Here is a 26512-nt window from a genome sequence, read left to right as displayed (position 1 = left end):
TTGGGTACATCAGGGGCTCTGCAAATGCAATGTGATGCCTGCAGACCAATCCATCTAAGTCTGCTTTCCAAATGGCGCTCCTTCCCTTCCGAGCTCTGCCATGCGCCCAAACAGTGGTTCCCCCCCACATATGGGGTATCAGCGTACTCAGGACAAATTGGACAACTTTTGGGGTCCAATTTATCCTGTTACCCTTGTGAAAATACAAAACTGGGGGCTAAAAAATCATTTTTGTGAAAAAAAAAAGAATTTTTATTTTCACAGCTCTGCGTTATAAACTGTAGTGAAACACTTGGGGGTTCAAAGTTCTCACAACACATCTAGATAAGTTCCTTGGGAGGTCTAGTTTCCAATATGGGGTCACTTGTGGGGGGTTTGTACTGTTTGGGTACATCAGGGGCTCTGCAAATGCAACATGATGCCTGCAGACCAATCCATCTAAGTCTGCTTTCCAAATGGCGCTCCTTCCCTTCCGAGCTCTGCCATGCGCCAAAACAGTGGTTCCCCCCACATATGGGGCATCAGCATACTCAGGAAAAATTGGACAACAACTTTTGGGGTCCAATTTATCCTGTTACCCTTGTGAAATTACAAAACTGGGTGCTAAAAAATCATTTTTGTGAAAAAAAAATTTTTTTATTTTCACGGTTCTGCGTTATAAACTGTAGTGAAACACTTGGGGGTTCAAAGCTCTCAAAACACATCTAGATATGTTCCTTAGGGGGTCTACTTTACAAAATGGTGTCACTTGTGAGGGGTTTTAATGTTTAGGCACATCAGGGGCTCTCCAAACGCAACATGACGTCCCATCTTAATTCCAGTCAATTTTGCATTGAAAAGTCAAATGGCGTTCCTTCACTTCCGAGCTCTGCTATGCGCCCAAACAGTGGTTTACCCCCACATATGGGGTATCATCGTACTCAGGAGAAATTGCACAACAACTTTTGTATCTAATTTCTTCTCTTACCCTTGGGAAAATAAAAAATTGGGGGCGAAAATATCATTTTTGTGAAAAAATATGATTTTTTATTTTTACGGCTCTGCACTATAAACTTCTGTGAAGCACTTGTTGGGTTAAAGTGCTCACCACACATCTAGATAAGTTCCTTAAGGGGTCTACTTTCCAAAATGGTGTCACTTGTGGGGGGTTTCAATGTATAGGCACATCAGGGGCTCTCCAAACGCAACATGACGTCCCATCTTAATTCCAGTCAATTTTGCATTGAAAAGTCAAATGGCGTTCCTTCACTTCCGAGCTCTGCTATGCGCCCAAACAGTGGTTTACCCCCACATATGGGGTATCATCGTACTCAGGAGAAATTGCACAACAACTTTTGTATCTAATTTCTTCTCTTACCCTTGGGAAAATAAAAAATTGGGGGCGAAAATATCATTTTTGTGAAAAAATATGATTTTTTATTTTTACGGCTCTGCACTATAAACTTCTGTGAAGCACTTGTTGGGTTAAAGTGCTCACCACACATCTAGATAAGTTCCTTAAGGGGTCTACTTTCCAAAATGGTGTCACTTGTGGGGGGTTTCAATGTTTAGGCACATCAGGGGCTCTCCAAACGCAACATGGCGTCCCATCTCAATTCCAGTCAATTTTGCATTGAAAAGTCAAATGGCACTCCTTTCCTTCCAAGCTCTGCCATGCGCTCAAACAGTGGTTTATCCCCACATATGGGTTATCAGCGTACTCAGTACAAATTGCACAACAACTTTTGGGGTCCATTTTCTCCTGTTACCCTTGGTAAAATAAAACAAATTGGAGCTGAAATTAATTTTGTGTGAAAAAAAGTTAAATGTTCATTTTTATTTAAACATTCGAAAAATTCCTGTGAAACACCTGAAGGGTTAATAAACTTCTTGAATGTGGTTTTGAGCACCTTGAGGGGTGCAGTTTTTAGAATGGTGTCACACTTGGGTATTTTCTATCATATAGACCCCTCAAAATGACTTCAAATGAGATGCGGTCCCTAAAAAAAAATGGTGTTGTAAAAATGAGAAATTGCTGGTCAACTTTTAACCCTTATAACTCCCTAACAAAAAAAAATTTGGTTCCAAAATTGTGCTGATGTAAAGTAGACATGTGGGAAATGTTACTTATTAAGTATTTTGGGTGACATATTTCTGTGATTTAAGGGCATAAAAATTTAAAAATGGAAAATTGCAAAATTTTCTAAATTTTCGCCAAATTTCGTTTTTTTCTCAAATAAACGCAAGTTATATCGAATAAATTTTTACCACAAACATGAAGCACAATATGTCATGAGAAAACAATGTCAGAATCGCCAAGATCCGTTGAAGCGTTCCAGAGTTATAACCTCATAAAGGGACAGTGGTCAGAATTGTAAGAATTGGCCCGGTCATTAACGTGCAAACCACCCTCGGGGCTTAAGGGGTTAAATGGGAGGATTGAGGCCCCGGAAGAGGAACATGACTCCACAAGAAATCACCTGACAGAAATTCACCAGCTAGTGTCCTCACAACAAAAAGTGATGGAGGAAATGCAGTCCCAGTTGGAGTATTTGGACAATAGGGGACGCAGATGCAACATACGTATGAGAGGAGTGCCTGAGGTGGAGGACTCCGAGTCTGCTGATTTGATCCTGCAGGACATCTTTAATAATATTCTGGGTGCACCTTCAACCAATATAACTAAGTTGGACAGAGCACACAGGGCGCTACAGCCTAACAACATGTCTACTCAACCCCGAGATATTATATGCTGTGTTCACGACTTTACTACCTAAGAATTGATCATGTCAAAAGCCAGGACCCGGAACCAGACCCCCTCATTTCGGGGAACAGAGGTTCAGCTCTTTCCTGATCTCTCCCGTATAACCCTGCAGAAGCGGAGACACCTCAGGCCCCTCTTGCTAATACTCCAGGAACACCAAATTAAGTATAGATGGGGGTTCCCATTTGCCCTGACAGCCAGGAAAGATGGAAAGTCCGCAACTCTGCGCACCCCTGCTGATTTGATGGCCTTCTGTACAACCCTGGAGATCCCGGCGGTCAACATTCCACCATGGGTCCTGCATGTACCTGGGGCTCCTCCTCCACCGGTGTGGACCAAGTTGGGGGGAGGAAGGCGCGGGGCACGTGGTGGAGGAGGGGGGAGGCGGCCACGCCCCGTCTTCCCCCCGTACCCGTTGACTTGACTCTTAGTTTAGGTTTGTTTAGAACAGGCCGCATATTCTCTTTTTCTCTAAGCCCCCCTTACTGACTGGCCCCTCTGCTTTCTGTCCTGTAACGCTGGAAATGAGACATCCAAACCCCGCCGGGGGATGGACCCAATGCTGCTTCTGTGTGTCTGGAGCCGCATCATTTACTGAAACAATTGTAGCAGGTCACCCGGGAAGGCGGGTGGCGGGGGCTTCGCCAAGGCCACTTCGGTTGCTTCCCAGTTGCCCCTTTCTTTACGTTGGAGGGGCGGCTGGCTGGAGATAGATCGTCTCTCTCGGATTCGGAGACTTCAACTGTTATGGTTCCCAATGGCAGGGGAACATCAGAAACATAGAAAAACGGACAAGCTCTCGGGTGATGGAAACTAGAGCTGACCGCGATGCTAAACCTATACACACAACTAATAGTAGCCAGGGAACGTGCCTACGTTTTCGCTAGACGTCTCGCACCAGCCGGAGGACTAACTACCCCTAATAGATGAAACACAGTCCTGGCTTGCCTCCAGAGGAAAATTCCCCACAGGAGATAGTAGCCCCCCACATATAATAACGGTGAGTTAAGGTGAAAAGACAAACGTAGTATGAAAACAGATTTAGCACAGCGAGGCCCACTAACTAGATAGCAGAAGGATACAATAGTGGACTTCGCAGTCAGCTACAAAACCCTATCAAAAACCATCCTGAAATTACCTTAAACTCATGTGCCAACTCATGGCACCGGAGTGGCAATTTCAGCCCACAAGAGCTTCCAGCTGCAGAGAATCACATAACTGCAAACTGGACAAAACATACAAAAATAGACTAAGGACAGAAATGTCCAACTTAGCTGGTCAGCAGACTGGGAGCAGGTACATGCAACAGAAAGACTCTGGTTACATTGATGGCCGGCATTGGAATGACTGAGGAACAAGGCTAAATAGGAAACTCCCACATCCTGATAGAAACAGGTGAAAAGCTCACAAGACACCAGTACCACAAGCGACCACTGGAGGAGCCAAATAACCGAATCACAACAGTACCCCCCCCTTAAGGAGGGGGCACCGAACCCTCACAAGAACCACCAGGGCGATCTGGATGAGCCCTATGAAAGGCACGGACCAAATCAGAGGCATGAACATCTGAAGCTGAAACCCAAGAATTATCCTCCTGACCGTAGCCCTTCCACTTAACCAGATATTGAAGTCTCCGTCTGGAAACACGGGAGTCCAAGATTTTCTCCACCACGTACTCCAACTCACCCTCAACCAGCACCGGAGCAGGAGGCTCAACAGAAGGCACAACTGGCACCTCATACCTCCGCAATAACGACCGATGGAAAACATTATGGATAGCAAAGGATGCTGGGAGGTCCAAACGAAAAGACACAGGGTTAAGAATTTCCAAAATCCTATAAGGACCGATGAACCGAGGCTTAAACTTAGGAGAAGAGACCCTCATAGGGACAAAACGGGAAGACAACCACACCAAGTCCCCAACACGAAGACGAGGACCAACACGACGATGGCGATTAGCAAAATGCTGAGTCCTCTCCTGGGACAACTTTAAATTGTCCACCACCTGACCCCAAATACGATGCAACCTGTCCACCATAGTATCCACTCCAGGACAATCCGAAGATTCCACCTGACCAGATGAAAAACGAGGATGGAACCCCGAATTGCAAAAGAAAGGGGAAACCAAAGTGGCAGAACTGGCCCGATTATTAAGGGCAAACTCTGCCAATGGCAAAAAGGTGACCCAGTCATCCTGATCAGCAGACACAAAACACCTCAAATAAGTCTCCAAGGTCTGATTAGAACGCTCCGTCTGGCCATTCGTCTGAGGATGAAATGCAGACGAAAAAGACAAATCAATGCCCATCCTGGCACAAAACGCCCGCCAAAATCTGGACACAAACTGAGATCCCCTGTCAGAAACTATATTCTCCGGGATACCATGCAACCGAACCACATTCTGAAAAAACAGAGGCACCAACTCAGATGAGGAAGGCAACTTGGGCAAAGGTACCAAATGAACCATCTTAGAAAAACGGTCGCACACCACCCAGATGACAGACATTTTCTGAGAAACAGGGAGATCAGAAATAAAATCCATAGAGATGTGTGTCCAAGGCCTCTTAGGAATAGGCAAGGACAACAACAATCCACTAGCCCGAGAACAACAAGGCTTGGCCCGAGCACAAACATCACAAGACTGCACAAAAGTACGCACGTCCCGAGACAGGGAAGGCCACCAGAAGGACCTAGCCACCAAATCCCTGGTACCAAAAATTCCCGGATGACCTGCCAACGCAGAAGAATGAACCTCCGAGATGACTCTACTGGTCCACTCATCCGGCACAAACAATCTACCAGGCGGACAACGATCAGGCCGATCCGCCTGAAACTCTTGTAAAGCACGTCGCAGGTCAGGGGAGACAGCAGACAATATCACCCCATCCTTAAGGATACCCGTAGGTTTGGAATCACCAGGGAAATCAGGTTCAAAACTCCTAGAAAGGGCATCAGCCTTCACATTTTTAGAACCTGGCAGATACGAGACCACAAAATTAAACCGAGAGAAAAACAACGACCAGCGCGCCTGTCTAGGATTCAGACGTCTGGCCGACTCAAGATAAATCAAATTCTTGTGATCAGTCAAGACCACCACCTGATGTCTAGCACCCTCAAGCCAATGACACCACTCCTCGAATGCCCATTTCATCGCCAAAAGCTCCCGATTACCAACATCATAGTTTCGCTCGGCGGGCGAAAATTTTCGAGAAAAGAACGCACAAGGTCTCATCACTGAACCATCTGAACTTTTCTGTGACAAAACCGCCCCCGCTCCAATCTCGGAAGCATAAACTTCCACCTGAAAAGGAAGTGAAACATCAGGCTGGCGCAACACAGGGGCAGAAGAAAAGCGGCGCTTAAGCTCTCGAAAGGCCTCCAGAGCAGCAGGAGACCAATCGGCAACATCAGCACCTTTCACCTTTTTTAGTCAAATCAGTCAAAGGCTTGACCACGCTAGAAAAACCAGTTATGAATCGACGATAAAAATTAGCAAAGCCCAAAAATTTCTGAAGGCTCTTAAGAGAAGTCGGCTGCGTCCAGTCACAAATTGCCCGAACCTTAACAGGATCCATCTCAATAGAAGAAGGGGAAAAAATGTACCCCAGAAAAGAAATCTTCTGAACCCCAAAAACACACTTTGCACCCTTTACAAACAGAGAATTGGTCCGCAAAACCTGAAAAACCTTCCTAACCTGTTGAACATGAGACTCCCAGTCATCCGAAAAAATCAAAACATCATCCAGATACACAACCATGAATTTATCCAGATATTCACGGAAAATATTATGCATAAAAGACTGAAAGACCGAAGGGGCATTTGACAAACCAAAAGGCATTACCAAATACTCAAAATGGCCCTCGGGCGTATTAAATGCGGTTTTCCACTCATCCCCCTGCTTAATTCGCACCAAATTATACGCACCGCGAAGATCAATCTTAGAGAACCACTTAGCTCCCTTAATGCGAGCAAATAAATCTGTCAGCAATGGCAAAGGATACTGATATTTGACTGTGATCTTATTTAAGAGTCTATAATCAATACAAGGTCTCAAAGAACCATCTCTTTTGGCTACAAAAAAGAACCCTGCTCCTAAAGGAGACGAAGAAGGACGAATATGTCCTTTTTCCAAGGACTCCCTAATATACTCTCGCATAGCAGCATGTTCAGGTACAGACAGATTGAATAAACGACCCTTAGGAAATTTACTGCCAGGAATCAAATCTATGGCGCAATCACAATCTCTGTGAGGGGGAAGAGAATTAAGAGTAGACTCCTCAAAAACATCACAATAATCAGACAAAAAAGCTGGGATCTCAGAGGGAATAGATGAAGCAATGGAAACCAAAGGTGCGCCCCCATGATTTCCCTGACATCCCCAGCTTAGTACAGACATTGTTTTCCAGTCAAGGACTGGGTTATGGGTTTGCAACCATGGCAATCCCAGCACTAATACATCATGTAGATTAAACAACACAAGGAAGCGAATCACCTCCTGATGGTCTGGAGTCATACGCATAGTCACTTGTGTCCAGTATTGTGGTTTATTACTAGCCAATGGTGTAGAATCAATACCCTTTAAAGGTATAGGGACTTCCAGAGGCTCTAGATCAAACCCACAGCGCCTGGCAAAGGACCAATCCATAAGACTTAAAGCGGCACCAGAATCCACATAAGCATCCGCGACAATAGAAGGTAACGAACAAATTAAAGTCACAGACAAAATAAACTTGGACTGCAAAGTGCCAATAGCAGAGGATTTAGCAACTTTGTTTGTTCGTTTTGAGCATGCTGATATAACATGAGTTGAATTCCCACAATAGAAGCACAACTTATTTTTGCGCCTATAATTCTGTCGTTCGCTTCTGGACAGAAAACTATCACATTGCATACTCTCTGGTACCCTCTCAGAAGACACCGCCAAATGGTGCACAGGTTTGCGTTCCCGTAAACGCCGATCAATCTGAATAGCCATTGTCATGGACTCATTCAGACCCGTAGGCGTAGGAAACCCCACCATGACGTCTTTTACGGCATCAGAGAGACCTTCTCTGAAATTTGCCGCCAGAGCGCACTCATTCCACCGAGTAAGCACAGACCATTTTCGAAATTTTTGGCAATATATTTCGGCCTCATCTTGCCCCTGAGAGAGGGCTATCAAGGCCTTTTCAGCCTGTATCTCTAAATTAGGTTCCTCATAAAGCAACCCTAAGGCCAGAAAAAACGCATCCACATTGAGCAACGCAGGATCCCCTGGCGCCAATGAAAATGCCCAATTTTGAGGGTCACCCCGCAATAATGAAATCACTATTTTAACCTGCTGTGCAGGATCTCCAGCAGAGTGAGATCTCAGAGAAAGAAACAATTTACAATTGTATTTAAAATTCAGAAAACAAGATCGATCTCCGGAGAAAAACTCTGGTAAAGGAATTTTAGGTTCAGACCGAGGAGCATGTATAACAAAATCTTGTATATTCTGAACTTTAGCAGCAAGATTATTCAAATTTGTAGCCAGACTCTGGAGATCCATATTTCAACAGATAAAATCTGAGCCATTCAGGGGTTAAGAGGAGAGGAAAGCAGGAGACTGCAATTAGAGCTGGAGTGCAACTTCAGAAAAAAAAAAAAAAAAATTCCACACAGTTCCTTTTTCTCTCCTGTTTCAGCCCATAGATTAAACATGTAGGCCGGCCATACTGTTATGGTTCCCAATGGCAGGGGAACATCAGAAACATAGAAAAACGGACAAGCTCTCGGGTGATGGAAACTAGAGCTGACCGCGATGCTAAACCTATACACACAACTAATAGTAGCCAGGGAACGTGCCTACGTTTTCGCTAGACGTCTCGCACCAGCCGGAGGACTAACTACCCCTAATAGATGAAACACAGTCCTGGCTTGCCTCCAGAGGAAAATTCCCCACAGGAGATAGTAGCCCCCTACATATAATAACGGTGAGTTAAGGTGAAAAGACAAACGTAGTATGAAAACAGATTTAGCACAGCGAGGCCCACTAACTAGATAGCAGAAGGATACAATAGTGGACTTCGCAGTCAGCTACAAAACCCTATCAAAAACCATCCTGAAATTACCTTAAACTCATGTGCCAACTCATGGCACTGGAGTGGCAATTTCAGCCCACAAGAGCTTCCAGCTGCAGAGAATCACATAACTGCAAACTGGACAAAACATACAAAAATAGACTAAGGACAGAAATGTCCAACTTAGCTGGTCAGCAGACTGGGAGCAGGTACATGCAACAGAAAGACTCTGGTTACATTGATGGCCGGCATTGGAATGACTGAGGAACAAGGCTAAATAGGAAACTCCCACATCCTGATAGAAACAGGTGAAAAGCTCACAAGACACCAGTACCACAAGCGACCACTGGGGGAGCCAAATAACCGAATCACAACATTCAACCTATCCTAGGGCTTCCCTGGGATTGATATTGAGACCGACTTTTTCTACCACTCTGGCCCTCCGAGCCAAGAGTGGGTTTCCTCAGGGGATCCCTCTCCAGGTTAAACCCCGGGTAATGTTCTCAATTGTTTTTCTAGGTTTTTTCACTTTTTGGATATGTAATTTACTAACTGAGTGTCTATGTCTTCCCTTCTCCTTGTTGTTCTTATCCTACCCAACCATCCAAATTTTGTTTCCACCCTCGGTTCGATCCTTGACAGCCTTCATCTGGTGGACCAGCCACGCTGAGACAACCTCTATGTTAACCTACACCTTCAAAGGTAACGGTCCCAACACCTGCACTACATTCCACTTAATGCAACTAAGATGACACGTATTGTATCTATTAACGTGCGGGGTCTTAACTCTCCCTGCAAGAGGAAATTGCTGTTACAGGAGCTGAGCTCCACTAGGGCAGACGTGGCTTTCATCCAAGAGACCCACTTTGACTCTATAGGCTCATTTAAGTTTGCAGCCCACTTATATCCCCAACAATATCTAGCAAGCACGAATACTAAGAAAGGGGGGGTTGCAATCCTGATTGCAAAAAATTGCCCTATACAAGTCACCGGAAATCACTCTGACCCTAAGGGACATTACGTGATCCTGGAGGCACAGGTGGGGGGCTCACCTCATATTCTCGCTAACATTTATGCCCCGAACGAGGGACAGATTCGCTTTCTGAGGGGGGTGTTCTCACTCGTAGGGGGGCTTCCCCATGCGGCGACGATAGTAGGTGGAGATTTCAATCTTCCATTCTCTGAAACATTTGATAGGCTTTCTCTCGGGGGGTTGCCGCCCTCTGACTCTGTAAAGAAGCTGTCTTTGGGCTTCCGGAGGATTATAAGATCTGAGGTTCTCTTCGACGCATGGAGGGTGGCACACCCTGGAGAGAGGGCCTTTACCTTCTTTTCACACCCACACCAGACCCATACCAGGATCGATTACTTCTTTGTAAACTCTGCTATTCTTAAGAGGCTGGGGGGGGGGGTGGAACTGGGCTCCATTACCTGGTCAAATCATGCTCCTGTGATCATGGAACTTGAGGGAGCCCATTCGCGACCTGGATTTGGCCACTGGCGCTTAAATGAATCTTTACTCAAGGACCTTGAAGTCAGGGCCTCATTGCATAAGCAACTGGAGGAATTCTTCCAGCTCAATACGGGCTCAGTCTCCTCCCTGGGAATTCTGTGGGAGGCACATAAGGCAGTGATGAGGGGCCATTGTATTAGGGAGGGCGCCAGGGCCAAGAGATCCGCGGGGGTCCAGAGGGCACATTTGACTTCTCAACTAAAGCTTCATGAGAAGACACTCGCTAAATCTCCCTCTCTGGCCGCTTTGAAAGAGGTGGTCAGACTAAGGGAAAAATTAAAAGATTTGGCGGTGGTGGGGCGGAGAAGCTGCTAACTTTCTCTAGACAGAAATTCTATGAAAGGGGCAATAAGGCACATACCCTCCTGGCATGCCAGCTGAAGGAACGCTCCGCGGCTTCATGTCCTCAGGCCTTGCGGGACGCTGCAGGGGTGACGCACTATCACCCTGATGCCATAGCTGATATTTTTTATAATTTCTACAAAAAATTGTACAATCTTGGTCCCCCATTGGCTGATGGATCCCAGGGTTCAGGGGCTATTGAAGACTATCTTGCTACCTTAGACCTCCCCTCCCTACCTAGTGAAGCGATTGAATCTCTAAATAGTGCAGTCTCCTCTGAAGAGGTAGAGGAGGTTTTGGAGTCCCTGCCCATGGGAAAATCACCTGGCCCTGATGGTCTGACATACTTTTACTATAAGACATTCGCCAAAACACTTCTTCCTCACTTGGCCTCATTATTTAACTCCTTCTTGCAAGGCGACCCAATCTCGTCCACAATGCTACATTCCCACCTCATCCTCCTTCCAAAGCCGCCTAGGGACCCCTTGGACTGTGCAATCTATAGGCCAATAGCCCTTTTGAATTCGGACTTGAAGGTGTTCACCAAGCTACTGGCCTCCAGACTTAATAAATGGCTACCCTCGATTATTCATAAAGACCAAGTAGGCTTTATTCCATGCCGTCAAGGGGGTGATAACACCAGGAGGGTTGTGGACTTGGTGGATATCTCGAACCGAAAGAAATTGCAAACACTAGTATTGAGCCTTGACGCCGAGAAGGCTTTCGATCGCTTCTCCTGGCCATTCCTTTTTAGTACGATGCGGGTCTTTGGCATCTCGGGCGGATTTTTGTCCGCGCTGAGATCCCTATATAACCACCCTACAGCAGCCATAAAACTCCCTCTCTGTACATCCAAACCATTCACTATATATCGAATGTCACCTGGCAGGGGTGCACTTTGTCGCCTCTCCTGTTTGCCCTCTGCATAGAGCCCATGGCAGCATCCATACGACGGGACCCCAATATTACTGGGGTGATGGTTGGGAGTAAATCTTTTAAGATCGCACTATTTGCTGATGATGTCCTATTGACGCTCACTAATCTCCACGTGTCTCTTCCGAACCTCATGAGGGCTTTGAGGAGATATGGAGACTTATCTGGGTATAAAATCAATTCCAGCAAAACGGAGGCTATGTCGCTGAACATCCCCCCTGAGGTATGGGACCACCTATGCCTGAATTTTAAATTCAGGTGGAAACAGGATGCTGTGAAATATCTGGGGGTGAATATTACGTCCTCATATGAGACCCTCTACAAACTAAATTTCCCCTCCCTCTTTAAAGAATCAAAAGCCAGCCTGACTAAATGGCAATCACTCCCTCTCTCGTGGATGGGTCGGATAGCGGCGGTAAAAATGAGCCTTTTACCCAAACTGATCTACGCCTTTGAGACCCTCCCAGTTGGAGTTCCGGTCTCGGAATTGAAGTCCCTTCAGGCGGCTATTATTAGGTTCATATGGCAACAAAAGTGCTATAGAGTGGCTAAGGAGGTTCTTACAGCTCATAAGACCAGGGGAGGGCTATTTGTGCCAAATATTCTTAAATACTACTAGGCTACTCACCTGAGGAGAATCCCCTGCTGGACGTCCCTATGGGCCTACAGCAAGTGGAATGAAAGAGAAATTATGGCTTGCCCCAATACACCCTAACTCTCTTTTATGGTTGCCAGCACAATGTAAGTCCTTTCCGCCCCTTTTAGGCCCCATGCAGTTCACCCGTGACATTTGGAACACCTGCACACGGAGATTCGCCCTCATGTCACCTTGCTCCCCCCTGGTGTCCTTCATCTATCATCCACAGCTCCCAAGCAGTTTAGAGTCTCCTATGGTTCACCCTTGGCTTAAAGCGGGCCTATTTAGATTTGCGGATATTATAGACGGGGAGACCATGGAGATTCACTCCTTTGATTATCTTAAGCAACATTTTTCGATTTCCAACAGGGAATTCTTTTAATACCTACAAATCAGAGATTTTGCTAACTCCCTATATGGTAAAGCGGGAGCTTCGATCCCCACAGAATTCGAGAAAATTTGCAGGAGGGGCGTGAACACCAGGGGTCTGATCTCAGAAATTTATAACCTTTTATCTGATCCACGGGATGGGTCTGGTGAATCTTTTCTATACATGCGCAAGTGGGAGGCTGCCCTGGAGTGGCGTATTTCTCCCCGAGAGTGGTCTGTCATTTGGAGGAATGCCGCAAAATCATCAGTATGTACTCTCTATAGAGAAAATATCTATAAGATACTAATGCACTGGTATCACACTCCAGAGTTTCTGCATGGACTGAATCCCTCTGTCCCTCCCTCCTGTTGGAGATGTGGAGGAAGCACTGGGTCCCTCATGCACATATTCTGGTCGTGCCCAAAAATTGTGCCTTTTTGGGGTCAAGCTAAGTCCCTCATTGACAAGGTATTGCATACAGATATAGAACTAAACCCGCTGGTGCTTCTCCTGGGTCACAGGGTGCTGGGTATGGGCAAACTCTCCAATAGATTATTGCAACATATCCTTACGGCGGCCAGATGCCTGATTGCGCGTCTTTGGAGGCAGCCGAGTCCCCCTTCGCTTCAGACCCTCATTAGACGGATCATGGATGTCAGAAGGATGGAACGCCTTACAGCCTTACTAAATGACTCGGTGGTGCGCTTCCAGGCAATATGGTCCCCGTGGGATTATTATGCAGCGGGATCCGACCTGTAGTGCGGCTGAGTTCGGATTTGATTAGTTGATTTAACTGAGGGTTTTTTTTCCCCTTCCCCTCCTTCTACCCCTTACTGTCTTGTCTTGTCTTTGTCATTTACGTCTTTGTAAAATTAAGGTCATTTATAGCCTTACATCGTTTATATCGTTTATTATTCATGCACACTATACAGAAACTAAATTCTTGTACGACGCTGTTTTGTTATACAATGTTTAATAAAATAAAAATTTTATGGTTAAAAAAAAAAAAAAGTAGTATACCCATAAGGGTAGTCGCCGTTACCTAGTATTGAAAGTTATTTATATTTTTGTAAATATGCTCCAGTAATGTTAAATTATTAATTACCTCCCATAAAGGGAAGCCCAATTTTACATATATTAACCAGTGTTAAACTGTTTACTTGTATTTAAAATTTTGTGGGTCTTTTTTATTAATCTGTAACTATTGTTCTTTTTCCAGTCCAGGAGTACTGGATTTAATGGGGGGGGGGAGTGTAACACCCCAGGGTCCTGGCTGCTACAGTGGCATTGCTTTCTTCATGGGGAGAGTGATGTCATGCTTGGAAGCGAAGGAAGATCTATTTCACCAGGTAAACACAATGCACACATGTTCATACTCCAGGCCAGAAGGGGGAGCTCTGAACCCGGATTAAGGGGAACTGCCCGAATATACATTCTGTCTTGGAGGGAAAGTCAGACAGTTCGTACCAGACAGCAGACTGGAACAGTCGGAGGCAGAGTGATGTGTTTGGGGCCGTGCAGCCAGAGTTGCTGCATCTCCAGGATTGAGAGATACCGAAGGAAGAACAGTGTTAGTGAGCGTGCAGGAGAGTGGAGCACAGGAGAGTGACACCAGGGGAGAATAGCAGCGTTTGGGCTACCTCCCTGGCTGAGCGCAGATTCCAGTAGCCGAAAGACTGAGGTTGTGTCGGACTCTAGGAGGTCCCTTTAAGCAGCGTCGGTCCCCACTGACCGAATGCCACAGGTGTAGTCACGAACACAAAGTTTATTACCACCCCTTTAAAGATCTTTCCCCTTTAATTGGGCGCCCAGGGCCACGGACCGGGTCACAGCCACATGACATCCCCTTTAAGTGCCGGACCTGATAACGAGTACCCCACGGCCCTGGTGGGCGACTCATGAACATCATGGTCGCTCCAACACCTACACCCAGACACCACCTCTACAGGTGCGCCACTGGAGGTCTTATACTATCAACGCAAGTGTCGCCCTCATTATTGACAATTGTTGTGGACTCTAGGGAAGTGTTTAGGGGTCCAGCGACCCACTTCAGCTACTGTGACATACTGCATGCACACCAACTCATACTCCAGTTCACCTCTTTAGGCTCTTTACATTAATAACAGGCATGATCCGGTTGTGCAAATCACTGCATGGAGTCGGGAATACTTCCGGAAATCATTGTCTGTGAACACCATTCGCTGTGCAATCCATCATGCAAAGAAGAAGCCATGGATCAGCACAATCGAGAAAAGCTGCTATCTTCTCTGGCCAAAGCTCATTTAAAATGGACTGAGGCAAAATGGAAAACTGTTCTGTGGTTAGATAAATCCAAATGTGAAATTCTTTATGTAAACCACAGATGCCGTGTCCTGTGGACTCAAAAAGAGAGGGAACATCCAGCTGGATATCAGCGCACAGTCCCTACGTCTCTGATGATGATAATATGGGGCTGCAATAGTGCCTATGTTATGGGCAGCTTACCCATTTTGAGAGGCACTATCAATGCTGAGTATTATATAGAGGTGTTAGAACAACATAGGCTCCCCTCCATCCAATGTCTATTTCAGGGATGATTTTGCATATTTCAGCAACACAATGCTAAACCACATACTGCATCCATCACAACAGCATGGATTCACAGAAGAAGAGTTTAAGTGATGAACCGGTCGCCTGCGGTCCGGACCTTTCAGCAATAGAAAACATATCACGCATTATGAAACAAAAAATCCAGAAAAGACCCCGGACTGTGGAACAACGAGAATCCTACATCGGACAGTAATGAGACAACATTCCTCTGCCAAAACTCCAACAATTGTCTCCTCCCTTCCCTAACGTTTACATACAGTTATAAAAAGGAAAGGAGATGCTACACAAGCGTAGATGTGACCCAGGCACAACTTTTTGGAGATGAGTTGCTGCCATCAGTTTCTAAATAATGTATTTTTTTCAAATGAAATAAAAAATTCCAAAGTTCTATGATTAAAATATAATTAGAAGAGAATTCCAAATCATTGCATTCTTCTTTTCTTTACATTTTACACCGCATGACAACTTTTTGGGATTTGGGGTTATATAATAAAATCAGCAAGTGCGCCATCCAGAACTGGTCAAACTGCGTCCAGTCGGTCCATGCTTGCGAGTTGCAAGGGGCAATCAGGCATTTTGCCAAGGTAGACCGACAGCTGCCAGAAGGAGGCACATACTGGTGCTCGTGACAGAACAGTGACTGTAAAATACATGTCTATGGTACAAAAGATATGGAAAAGCAAAGAAAATGTCACAAATACAAAATACTTAGCACAGTTGTAATACTGAATACTTACTGAAAGGGTTAGAGCCGGGTCTTCTTCCAGGAGGAAAACTGCCTGCGCTGGCACCTAGAATAATACGGCAAAAGATTTAGATTTTTACTCTCTACATCCCAAAGATTGCCACAGCACACTATGTCTGCCAAGACGCACATAAGCATTGAAAATCTTAATTTTAAACTGCATTACTGCTAAGCTTAGAAATTTGAGACACTTAACGCTGTAATGTCTATTGTCTGTACAAATCCCCTCTATAATTGTAAAGTGCTGCGGAATATGTTGGCGCTATATAAATAAAATTATTATTATTATAACGCACAAATTGGCCAACTAGTGTGTGCCCGTCAGCCACGACAAGGCGTACCTTACTTCGATGGGTCTTTAACACTGGACAACCTGTTTATAGTGACTGCAGACTTTTAACCTTTGTGACTGCAGACTTGCAAATCTTCAACATTGCATGCACTGTGTGCTGTGAGCATTGTCCAGTGTCGGTGCAATTGAGGTTTTGGATCAGATTTCTTGCAGTATTTGGTCATTGTGTCACTTTTTGCCATCATTTTTACATCGCTGATTTTATTACACATGCAAAAGTTAAAAAAAAATATATAAAGATACTCTTGCACTGTTATAAACCCATGGATTGTACGTGGATGACAGTGTTGGCAGTGAGTGTTTTTTTTTTTTACAGAGCCATAGACTTGTATGGGCGATTTTCATCTGTGACTTGGATCAAAGTTATAATAAAGGGACCCGGCATTCCCAAAGTAATTTAGTGTTTCTTATGGTTTTATTTCAATAACAATCCACTAGCGTAACATTGTGGTCTGTATTACGGACCTTCATCGGAGGAAATGAATCGAATGGTAAAAGGTGATAAGTAATGCAAGTGCTGTGGAATGTCGATGCCTGACACAGGGAAGACGGATCCTCTTCCTTGCCACAGGAGCTGCCATTCCACAGCACTTAGGTCCACTTTTACCATACAATCAGTTTTGTGTTTTGTCTGATAAAGGTCTCGGGATACAGTCTAGTGGATTGTTAGTGAAATAAAGCCACAAAAAATCCTGATTTGCACTGGGAGTGCTTCATACCTTCTTTCTAGATTTAAGGTTTGAAACGAGAGATGAGTGGATCGATTTGCTGGACTCTAGACCAGGCTGGAGCGAGCCGCCCCACCCCCTCCCCCCGGCGGCGTACGTGGAAGCCGCCATGACAGGGGGTTTGGAGCATGAATAAGGGGGGCGTGGGGTTTCGCTCCTAGGGGAGGGTTAATCTTGGCCGGAGAGGGTTATGGGTGAGTGGGAGGTAGGAGCCGGTCACTTCCCGCTCTGAGGACCTGTAAGCAGGACGGGGATGCCAGCGCTTACCTCATGGCCTCCATAGACCACGTGCTGGAGCAGCTGCGGGCGGCGGCGGCGTCACAGCCTCCAGGCTGGTTGGAGGCTCAGGTGTCCAGCATCCTCGGCGGCAGCAGCGGCGGCAGCGGTGCGGATCCCCCGGCGGCTGGGCCTGGTGAGCGGCGGTCCAGGCGAGTGTGGCCCCCGGAGCGCCTATCCCCCGATCTCACCCTGGCGTCCCAGCGGCGGCGCAGGAGCCCCTCAGGGGACCCTCCAGGCTGCGCGCCTGCTCAGATGCACCCCAGCAGGCCGCGGTCTGGGAGGAATCCATCAGCTGCGCTGGGGCCTGCGGCGGTGGTTGGGCCTTCTCCCCCATCACTCCGGGGGGCGGGGCCTACGCGCGCCAAAGCCACCAACGGCCGGAGCGATGTCACGGCCAGGCGGCCTGCTTCCTGCGGCAGCTCGAGATGGCGGGGGAGCATCCCAGATCCAGCGGGGCTGCTGGACACGGCCAGGGAGCACCTTTCCCCCATACACCGGCGACCGGGCCTGCATCCTTTCGGGTGGCGGCGACAGACGGCAGTGTTTCCGACGGCGGGTACGGGTCCGGGCCTTCTGAACACCAGGCAGCCCCCTCGGCTGACGGGGTCAGCACGGTCCCCTCTGCAGGGGTCAGATCAGCTGGAGCCACATTGAGGAGCGAAGTTCACATCCGGGAGGGCCCAAGGACGGCTTCGGGATCGAGAGACGGCTGGACGGCGACGGCATCTGCAGCTGGGGGATCACAGCTCCCCTGCAGCCTGGTGAGAACCCATCTATGTTTCGTTTGTCCCCGGCGTTTTCGACACCTACTTCGATTTCTGTGGATCGGGTTGGGGGGTATGTAGAGCGGAGTGATGGAGTCGGTACGCGGGCGGTTGGGAGTTGTGAAGGGGTGGGGGTGTTGTTGTCGGGAGTACGAGAGCTGTTGTCACGGTTGGGCAGTGGCAGGCCAGGGCCGTCCCCTTTGTCAGCTTGGGTCGGATCGTCCGATATGGGGTTGGCATTGTCTGGCAGCGGTTTTACGGAGCAGGGCAGGTTGGCTGAGCCGGTTTCGGTATCCGTGCAGACTGAAAAAGAGAAAGAAGGGGGCATTCGGCTGGATGATAAGGCACGCGGTGAGGTATATGTTTGTTTTGAAGGGCTGTTAGGGGCGCATTTGAAGAAGGAGGTGCGTAAAAAGATTTGGAAAGACGAGTACGCGGAGATATTTTCGCTTTTGCCGTTGGAAAAATTTAACCTTGATAAGAGTATGAAGGAGGATAGTAAGAAGGAGGATGAGGAGAAGCGGCGATGGCGCCTTATTCCTCAGACTTTTGTGAATTGGCTTCAGGCATTCGCGATTTTCGCGAGTGTTATTGGCGAGAAGGCTCCCGAGAATTGCTCCGCTTTATTTTGTTATATGGATTCTATAGGTGAGGCGCATAGGGCCTATGGAGGTCAAGCGTTGTTATGGTACGACGAGCAGTTTCGGCAGCAGAAGGCGGTTCGTCCTGCAATCCGGTGGGATCAGAAGGACATTGGTTTGTGGTTGCGCGTGATGGCGCCAATGAAGTTTGGTCACTCCTTTCAAAGCGGGGCCGGAACTTCCGGCCAAGGTGCTTCGCAAGGTTCCTCTTCAGGAACCGTGGGTCAATCGGGACAATCCGGCGGTCAGAAGCACGGTGTGTGTTGGCAGTTTAACGAGGGCCAGTGTAAGTTCGGAGCAACTTGTAAGTTCAAGCATTTATGCTTGCACTGCAATGGCGCTTCCCACAGAGCTTCCAAATGTTTAAAGAAAAAAGGGAAGCCAGAGGGTAATTCCAAAGGGGGTGACGCCAGTGAGGTTGGACGCGATGGCCCCCTATCTAAATAGGTTCCCCGATAGGGAGAGGGCGGAGTTGCTCCGGGCCGGTTTTAGTGTTGGTTTTTGCATACCTGCTCCGGCTTTTGTGGTACCACCGGGTTTGAAGAACCTTCGATCGGTCGTGTCGGAAAAGTTAAGCAAAGAGGTTGCTTTAGGTAGGATGTCTGGACTTTTTCCCGTTGCTCCTGTGGACGATTTGGTTGTGTCGCCTTTGGGCATGGTCCCCAAGAAGGAGCCTAATAAATTTCGGTTCATTCAGCATCTGTCCTACCCAAAAGGGAGGTCTGTGAATGATGGGTTTGATCCAGAGCTTTGTTCGGTGGTTTATACATCGATTGATGAGGCAGCCAAGTGGCTGCGCAGTTGTGGTAAGGGGGCATTGTTGGCTAAGACCGATATTGAGTCGGCTTTTCGTTTATTGCCGATTCACCCCGATAGCGTGAGGTTGTTAGGCTGTTATTGGGACGGCGGGTTTTATGTTGACCGATGTTTGCCGATGGGCTGTTCGCTGTCGTGCGCTTACTTTGAGGCCTTTAGTTCCTTTTTGGAATGAGTGGTTCGGGATATGTCCGGTTTGGATTCGGTGATTCATTATCTGGATGACTTCTTGTGCATAGGCCCTGATCAGTCACAATGTTGCTAGGTCCTGTTGATGACGGTTGTTTGGGTTGCTGAGCGTTTTGGGGTCCCGCTGGCACCGGGCAAGACTGAGGGTCTGTGCACGAGTCTGTCCTTTTTGGGTATTGTCATCGATTCAGTGAAGTGGGAGTTTAGGTTGCCAGCTGACAAGGTGTTGGGCTTAAAAAATGAGGTGGCCCGCGCTAGACGCCTGAAGAAATTGCTGCTGCGCGAGGTGCAGTCGCTCCTGGGGAAATTGAATTTTGCATGCAGAATTATCCCAATGGGGAGGGTTTTTTCACGTAGATTGGGTAGCGCTACGGCCGGGATTACCGCCCCACATCATTTTGTTCGTTTGTTGGCTGAACACAATGCCGACTTGGAGGTTTGGGACCGTTTTTTGTCCTGTTAAAACGGGCGTTCATTGTTAATGGAGGAAGCAGTGGGTAACGCTGACTTAGATTTATTTACCGATGCGTCAGGCGGTATTGGATTTGGGGCCTTTTTCGGGGGCCGTTGGTGTGCTGCTAGATGGCCTGAAGCCTGGCTTGAAACAGGGTTTATACGGAACATTACTTTGTTGGAGATTTTTCCGATTTTGGTGGCGGTGCAGCTTTGGGGCGACGATTTTTGAAATAAAAGGGTTCGTTTTAATTGTGATAATATGGCGGTCGTGTATGCCATTAACAGTTTGCCGACAGCTTCGCCCCCTGTGATCAGAGTTCTTCGGCAGTTGGTTTTGTCTTGTTTATCCTTGAATGCTTATTTTACGGCATCACATGTGCCCAGTGTTAATAATTGCATTGCCGACTCTTTGTTTCGTTTCCAGTAGGAACGTTTTCGGCCACTGGCTCCGGATGCCGAGGAGACGGGGCTGGAATGCCCGGCGGAGCTTTGGAGCGCGGTGTCCGGGCTGCAGAACCTTTAATTCAAGCGTCCTTGGCGCCTAGTACGTGGGCGGTTTATCGGTCTGTATGGAGCGCTTGGGAGAGCTGGTTGGTGTCTTGTGGAGTTGCGGATACGGGCCGGGATCAAGTGGGGGAGTTGTTGTTATGGATGAGACATGGGGCAGATCAGGGATGGTCGGCAGCGAAGGTCGATAGGACAATAGCGGCTTTGGCTTTTGGTTTCAGGCTCCGGGGTCTGCAGGATTTGACGAAGTCTTTTTTTTTGGCAAAGCAAGCTGCGATGGGGTTGAGAAGAGCAGGTAGCCGGGGCGATCGCAGGCGCCCGGTGTCTTTTGAGATGTTGGTGCAGTTGGGGGTATGACTGGGTGATATATGCGTGTCCAGCTTCGAGGCTGCGCTATTTCGCCTAGCTTTTTCGTTGGCTTTTTATGGAGCGTTGAGGGTTGGGGAGCTTGTGTCTCCTACTACTGTTCGTCAAAGGGGCCTTTGGGCTGGGGACGTTTTTGTTACCACGGGGTCGTTGCAATTTTGGATTCGGAAGTCTAAGACGGATCAGGCGGGACGGGGTAAAAAGGTGGTTTTGGGAGCCGTTCCAGGTTCCGTTATGTGTCCGGTCCGTTGTTGGCAGAATTTTGATAGGCTTCAACCGCGTGGCGATGGGCCTTTGTTGCATCACGAGGATGGGTCTTTTCTTTCTAAATACCAGTTTGTAGCGGTTTTTCGGCAGCCTTTGGAGGCCATCGGCGTGGATTCTGCCAGGTTCGCCCCTCATTCTTTTTGGATTGGGGCCGCTACGGAGGCGGCGCTGAATGGTTCGGCTCCTGCGGTGGTACAGAGGATAGGTCGGTGGGAGTCCGGCCGTTATCTGAGTTATGTGAGGCCTTGAGAGGCTGGGACTGATCGGTTATTTTATTCGTTGTTTGCATTTGTCTAAGTTGTTTATATTTTTTCAGGTTCACCTTTGCTGTTGGTTTGGATTGTCGGCCACTCCTACGTGTACTGGGGCGCAAAGCGGGCAGACGTCCGACAGGATGGAAGACAGCTCGGCTTTTCCAGGGATGTGGCCGTCATCAGGTGGTTGGGGTTTCGGGGCTTAGGTTGGAACAGAGTCATGCAGGAAGTACACAATGGCGTTCGCTCGGACAGGTCTCCCGATATTTTGGTTTTGCACATTGGAGGAAACGACTTGGGTGTTCGCCCTTGTCGGGAGTTGATTCGGGACATTAAACATGACTTACTAAGGTTATGGGTTTCCTTTCAGGAAATGTCTATTGTGTGGTCGGAGATTGTTCCCCGGAAATCCTGGAGGCATGCTAGGTCGATGGACAAGATTAATAAAGCCCGCATCAAGGTGAATCGGGCCGTGTCTGGTTTTGTTGTGCGGAATGGGGGCTTCGCCGTGCGTCATTTTGAGTTGGAACATGGGGGTGATCAATTTCTTTTGGGTGATGGCGTTCATCTGAATGCAGTGGGCATTGATTTGTGGGCCCTGGGGCTGCAGTCTGGAATTGAACGAGCCATAGCGGTTAAGGTTGGTGGGGTCTCGGGTACTTGAGGGGGTCAAGTATCCTCGTTGTGTTGGGGGGAGGGGTCCTTGGAGTTGGTGCTAAATTGGCCTGGGGGATCCGTCGGGATACGGATTCTCCAGTTGGTATAAATTTTGGTTGCGGTTCTGGTGATTTGGGGGAGTCTTGGTAATGGTGGGCCAGATTCCTAAGTTGGAAGTGGACAATGGTAACCCTTCGGGGTATTTTGGTGCTCTCGAGCCTGTGGGGTAACGTCTGAGAGTAATCTACGGTTGGTTTTCCTGTCCACTTGTTTATACTATGGTTAACACCAGACTTTTAGCTTCAAGGACCCCTTCCCAGCTCAGGTTACGGTTATATGTTTTGTTTGTTATAATAAAGGCCGCTGTGGCCAATTATATCCAATTTGAGACTCATGTCGTTATTCGGGGTTGGGAAGAAAAGGTGTCGGTGACCCCATTGGGAGGCACTTATTCACGGGGGTCGACAATACCAATGTCAGGTCCATGTCAGTAATAGCTGTCAGCTAGTGGAGAGGCTCGCAGAACTCTTACCATACGGTGTCCCCGGTGCAGGTTTTGGTTTGTCAAGGCTGGGGCAACGTCACACACAGATGACATCACACAAGACCTGGCAAATCAAAAGCTGCACCGGGGATGCCAGAAGGCAAGAGATTCACGGGTCCCTCATCTAGCTGCCAGGCACCACTGACCAGGATGCTGGACATGAATCTCACAAATTGATCCTCTCATCTCTAATTTTATCAGTTCTCATGCACCCAACAGTTGGCAGTGTCGTATATCTTCTAATTTTTGGATCAAAATCAGACATGTCTCCATAATGTTTTCACAGATGCAGGTTCTATGAAAAATCATGGACATGTTAATAGATCCATAGGTTATAATGAGTACGTGTGCCATCCATGAAAAATGGATGGTTGAATGAGGCCTTAGACTGATCGGAGCAGTGCTCAGCCAGATATGGCACCCTTCCGACACTTTTGCTTAATTTTTAATAAGAGTTTCTTGTGAATTAACATATGGCAATTCTGACATCAGTATATGAATCAGCGTAATAGAATCAGATTACTAGTAAAATAATAATGGAACTTCTTTTTAATGATTTGTTCAGCATATTCTGGCAGCGATTAGCTCATTGTATTCCCAGAGTATGTATTTTGCCTGTGACATTTTCTATCAATTGGAAAGGCCATGCTCCAAGCACCTTTCCTTCTTTCCCATCTGAAAAAAATAGTATATGGTAAAGCGTAGAGCAATTCTGAGCATTCTGAACAATAGACACTAGAGGGCGACACAACACTGACTAAAAGCGCTGGCGGCAGGGAGTAATAGACAAGGATAATTTGCCAATGATCAGGTTTGGGTTATGCAGCAAGTAATTGTATGTTTTTCATCTTTATGTATACATATGGTAATACTGATTAGTGATAACACAAAATCTGCACATTAATAAGATGACATCATGTAAACCTCAATAAACTCTACTTTCAATTTTCTGCCATAATCTCCTTGAAGAGGATTAGCTCTGTTTTCTATTACTGATATAATTATGATAAACGCATGCCAAAGTACATTAGTAACCCATGCACGGTTGGTTCAAACAGCAGGCATAGGATTTTTTTGTGGTCAGAGGGAAGACTGATGACCTTGATGGTGTGGAACAAAGTTGGACATGTTTACAAAAAAATAACCATTTTAATTTTTATTTAATAAATCAATAGTACATATGCAAATAAGAAACTTTGTAATATGTCTTATCAGAGAAATTTGTTCCTTCTCCTCCTGGACTGATCTAGGTAAAATCTGTCTTCAATTCACTGAATATATAATTGCATAGGTACCTCCAATAATAAAATCTGTCTTCAGTGACTACAAACATTCCCGTTACTTAGATAAGAGATGACAGTTGGTGCTCACAAGATTCTATGGAGTGGAGGGGAGAGAAGGAGGAGCTATAGTCAGACAGACTTTCTGCTGCAAGTTCTCCTAAAACCCTAGTTACAGTTCTTCATAGAAAGTTATGGGCACCAACTGTCATTTCCTATCTCAGTAATGGGAAAGTTTGTATACACTGAAAATAGTTTTTACCTGTGAATTGAGAATATTGAGAATGAAAGATCAGTCCAGGAAGAGAAAGAAACACATTTCGCTAAAAATATATTATAAAGTTTCTAACTTTCACATGGTTTATTGATTTATGAAAACAAAAACACAAGAAATGATGGTTACTTTTTAAAATTCTTTTCTGATACTCAAAAGATCTTTAGAGCAAAAGAGATCATTTGTGTCATTGACTATGACTATAACTCACATGTAAAGCGCCATAGAATAAATGGCGCTATAATAATAAATAATAATAATATGGAGTAAATGGGTATGTCTGTGTTCGCAAATTGACAGTTCACAAGACATTCATTCAGCGGTTGTTGAATATATGGGTTTCTAATGTATTCTGTGTGGCCGCCAAAGGCAGGGGTGCAGGAGGGGCATATGCCCCTGGAGCAGCTGTGGAGGGGCGCCATCGGGCTGCATGAAGCTGCAATCAGAGGCATCTCCCTGGCGGCTGCATTTTTCTACCCCCCGAACTGGGGCAGTGCAGCAGCTCCCAGTAATCAATTTTTCAGATGCAAGTATTATTGAAGCTCTGACAGCCGGGGCGTGATCACGCTGATGACATCACTCGCCGGCACTGCAGAGGCGTGAAAAGCAGCAAGTGCTCCAGTGGAGCTGAATACACTGAAGGTTTAGTGTAACGGGTAGGGGTTTAGTGTAACGTGGGTGGAAGTGGGGAAGATTTGAGGACACAGTTTGGGGATCTAGGAAAGGACAAGTGCAGACACAATATGCGGATCGAGAGAAATTTGAAAACATAGTATGAGGATCAAGGGGGGGAGATGCGGGGCATGAATGAATAAACAGTATGGGGAGATGGGTGCAGACACAGTATTGTTAGTGGGGGAATGGGTGTGGACACAGAATGAGGAGTGAGGGGGGAATGTATGTGTTACACCCCAGGGTCCTGGTTGTCACAGTGGCATTGCTTTCCTCATGGGAAAAGTGATGTCACGTTTGGAAGCGAGGGAGGATCTTCTTTATCAGGTAAACACAAACATACAACATGTTCACACTCCAGGCCAGAAGGGGAGCTCTGATCCTGCTTGTGGGTGGCTCCCCTATATATATTCTGGTCTGGAGGGAAAGTGAGTTGAATTCAGTCAGTGAGTGCCAGACAGCAGACTGGAGTAGTCTGCGGCAGAGAGGAAAGCAGAGGGGCCGTGCAGCCAAGAGGGTGCTGAAGCTCCTGGACAGAGATAACACAGAAGAACAGCTTGTAGTGAGCGTGTAGGAGAGCAAAGCACAGGAGAGTGAGACCTGGGGAGACCCGTGTCATGCCGCCCTGACACATCCCTTTAAGTACTGGACCTGCTACGAAGTACCCCACAGCCCTGGCGGGCGTTCCATATAAGCAAACAGTATGACGGGGATGGGGGCAGACACAGTATGGTGAATAGGGCGATGGGGCTGACACAGAATATGGAGGATTGGAGGATGGGTGCAGTATGGGGAGCGAAGAGGAAAATGTATTCGGATACAATATGGGGAGCAAGAGAGGGGATGGGTGCAGACAGTATAATGAGTGGGGGTGATGGATGAGGACACAGTATGGAGAGTGGGGGGATAACTGCAGACACAGTATGGTGAGTGGGAGGATGGTTGCGGACATGACGAATGCTTGCGGACACATTATGTGGAGCAAAGGTGATGGGATGAGTGCGAACACAGTATTGAGGGTCAAAAGGGGATGTCTGAGGAGGCAGTATGGAGAGCGAGGGGTTAAATATATGAGGAGACTGTATTGTTAGCAGGGAAATATGAGAGGAAACAGTATGAGTGGGGGGGAAGTAAGGAGACTATTGAGGTTAATAGTGTGAGGAGACAGAATGGGGAGAAAAGTGTGAGTGGGCACAGAATAAAGACGGAGTAGTGTGGGATAGTAGCATTGGGGGACAGTGTGCCAAGAAGGGGGAGCACAGTATAGACTGGGCCCTATATGGGGGGACACAGTGTGAGAGGACAGTGTGAAGAAAGTGCCCAGTATGGAAAAGAGAGGGCAATGTGGAGGTCATATTTTGTGCAGGGAATATAGTTAGGGGCAATTATTTAATGAGGGGCTCAGAATAGGGCAGATATTTGTATTCAGGAGCATTATAATGACACTGCAATCTTTAAGGGTATTGTGTGGGAATGTGCTGCAGAAGACCAGAGAAGATGGAGGTTTGCAGAGATTAGCTGTGGCATCTGGACAAGATGAAGAAGAAAAGAA

At 47.0% G+C, this 26512-nt stretch overlaps 1 protein-coding gene across 4 annotated transcripts in view; it reads right to left on the bottom strand.

The window, feature by feature from the left end:
• The window catches only part of SMOC1 (SPARC related modular calcium binding 1), a 429565-nt gene that overhangs the window by 16683 nt on the left and 386370 nt on the right, over positions 1 to 26512 (bottom strand). For all 4 annotated transcript variants that reach the window (XM_077262377.1, XM_077262370.1, XM_077262364.1 and 1 more), the window contains exon 12: positions 15907 to 15960. In XM_077262377.1, the coding sequence (XP_077118492.1) occupies positions 15907 to 15960 (54 nt within the window). The remainder of the gene's footprint in view (positions 1 to 15906; positions 15961 to 26512) is intronic.

The sequence above is a fragment of the Ranitomeya variabilis genome, chromosome 1, assembly GCF_051348905.1.
Source record: "Ranitomeya variabilis isolate aRanVar5 chromosome 1, aRanVar5.hap1, whole genome shotgun sequence".
NCBI classification, from domain to species: Eukaryota; Metazoa; Chordata; class Amphibia; order Anura; family Dendrobatidae; genus Ranitomeya; species Ranitomeya variabilis.
This window is presented reverse-complemented; position numbering and strand designations above follow the sequence as displayed.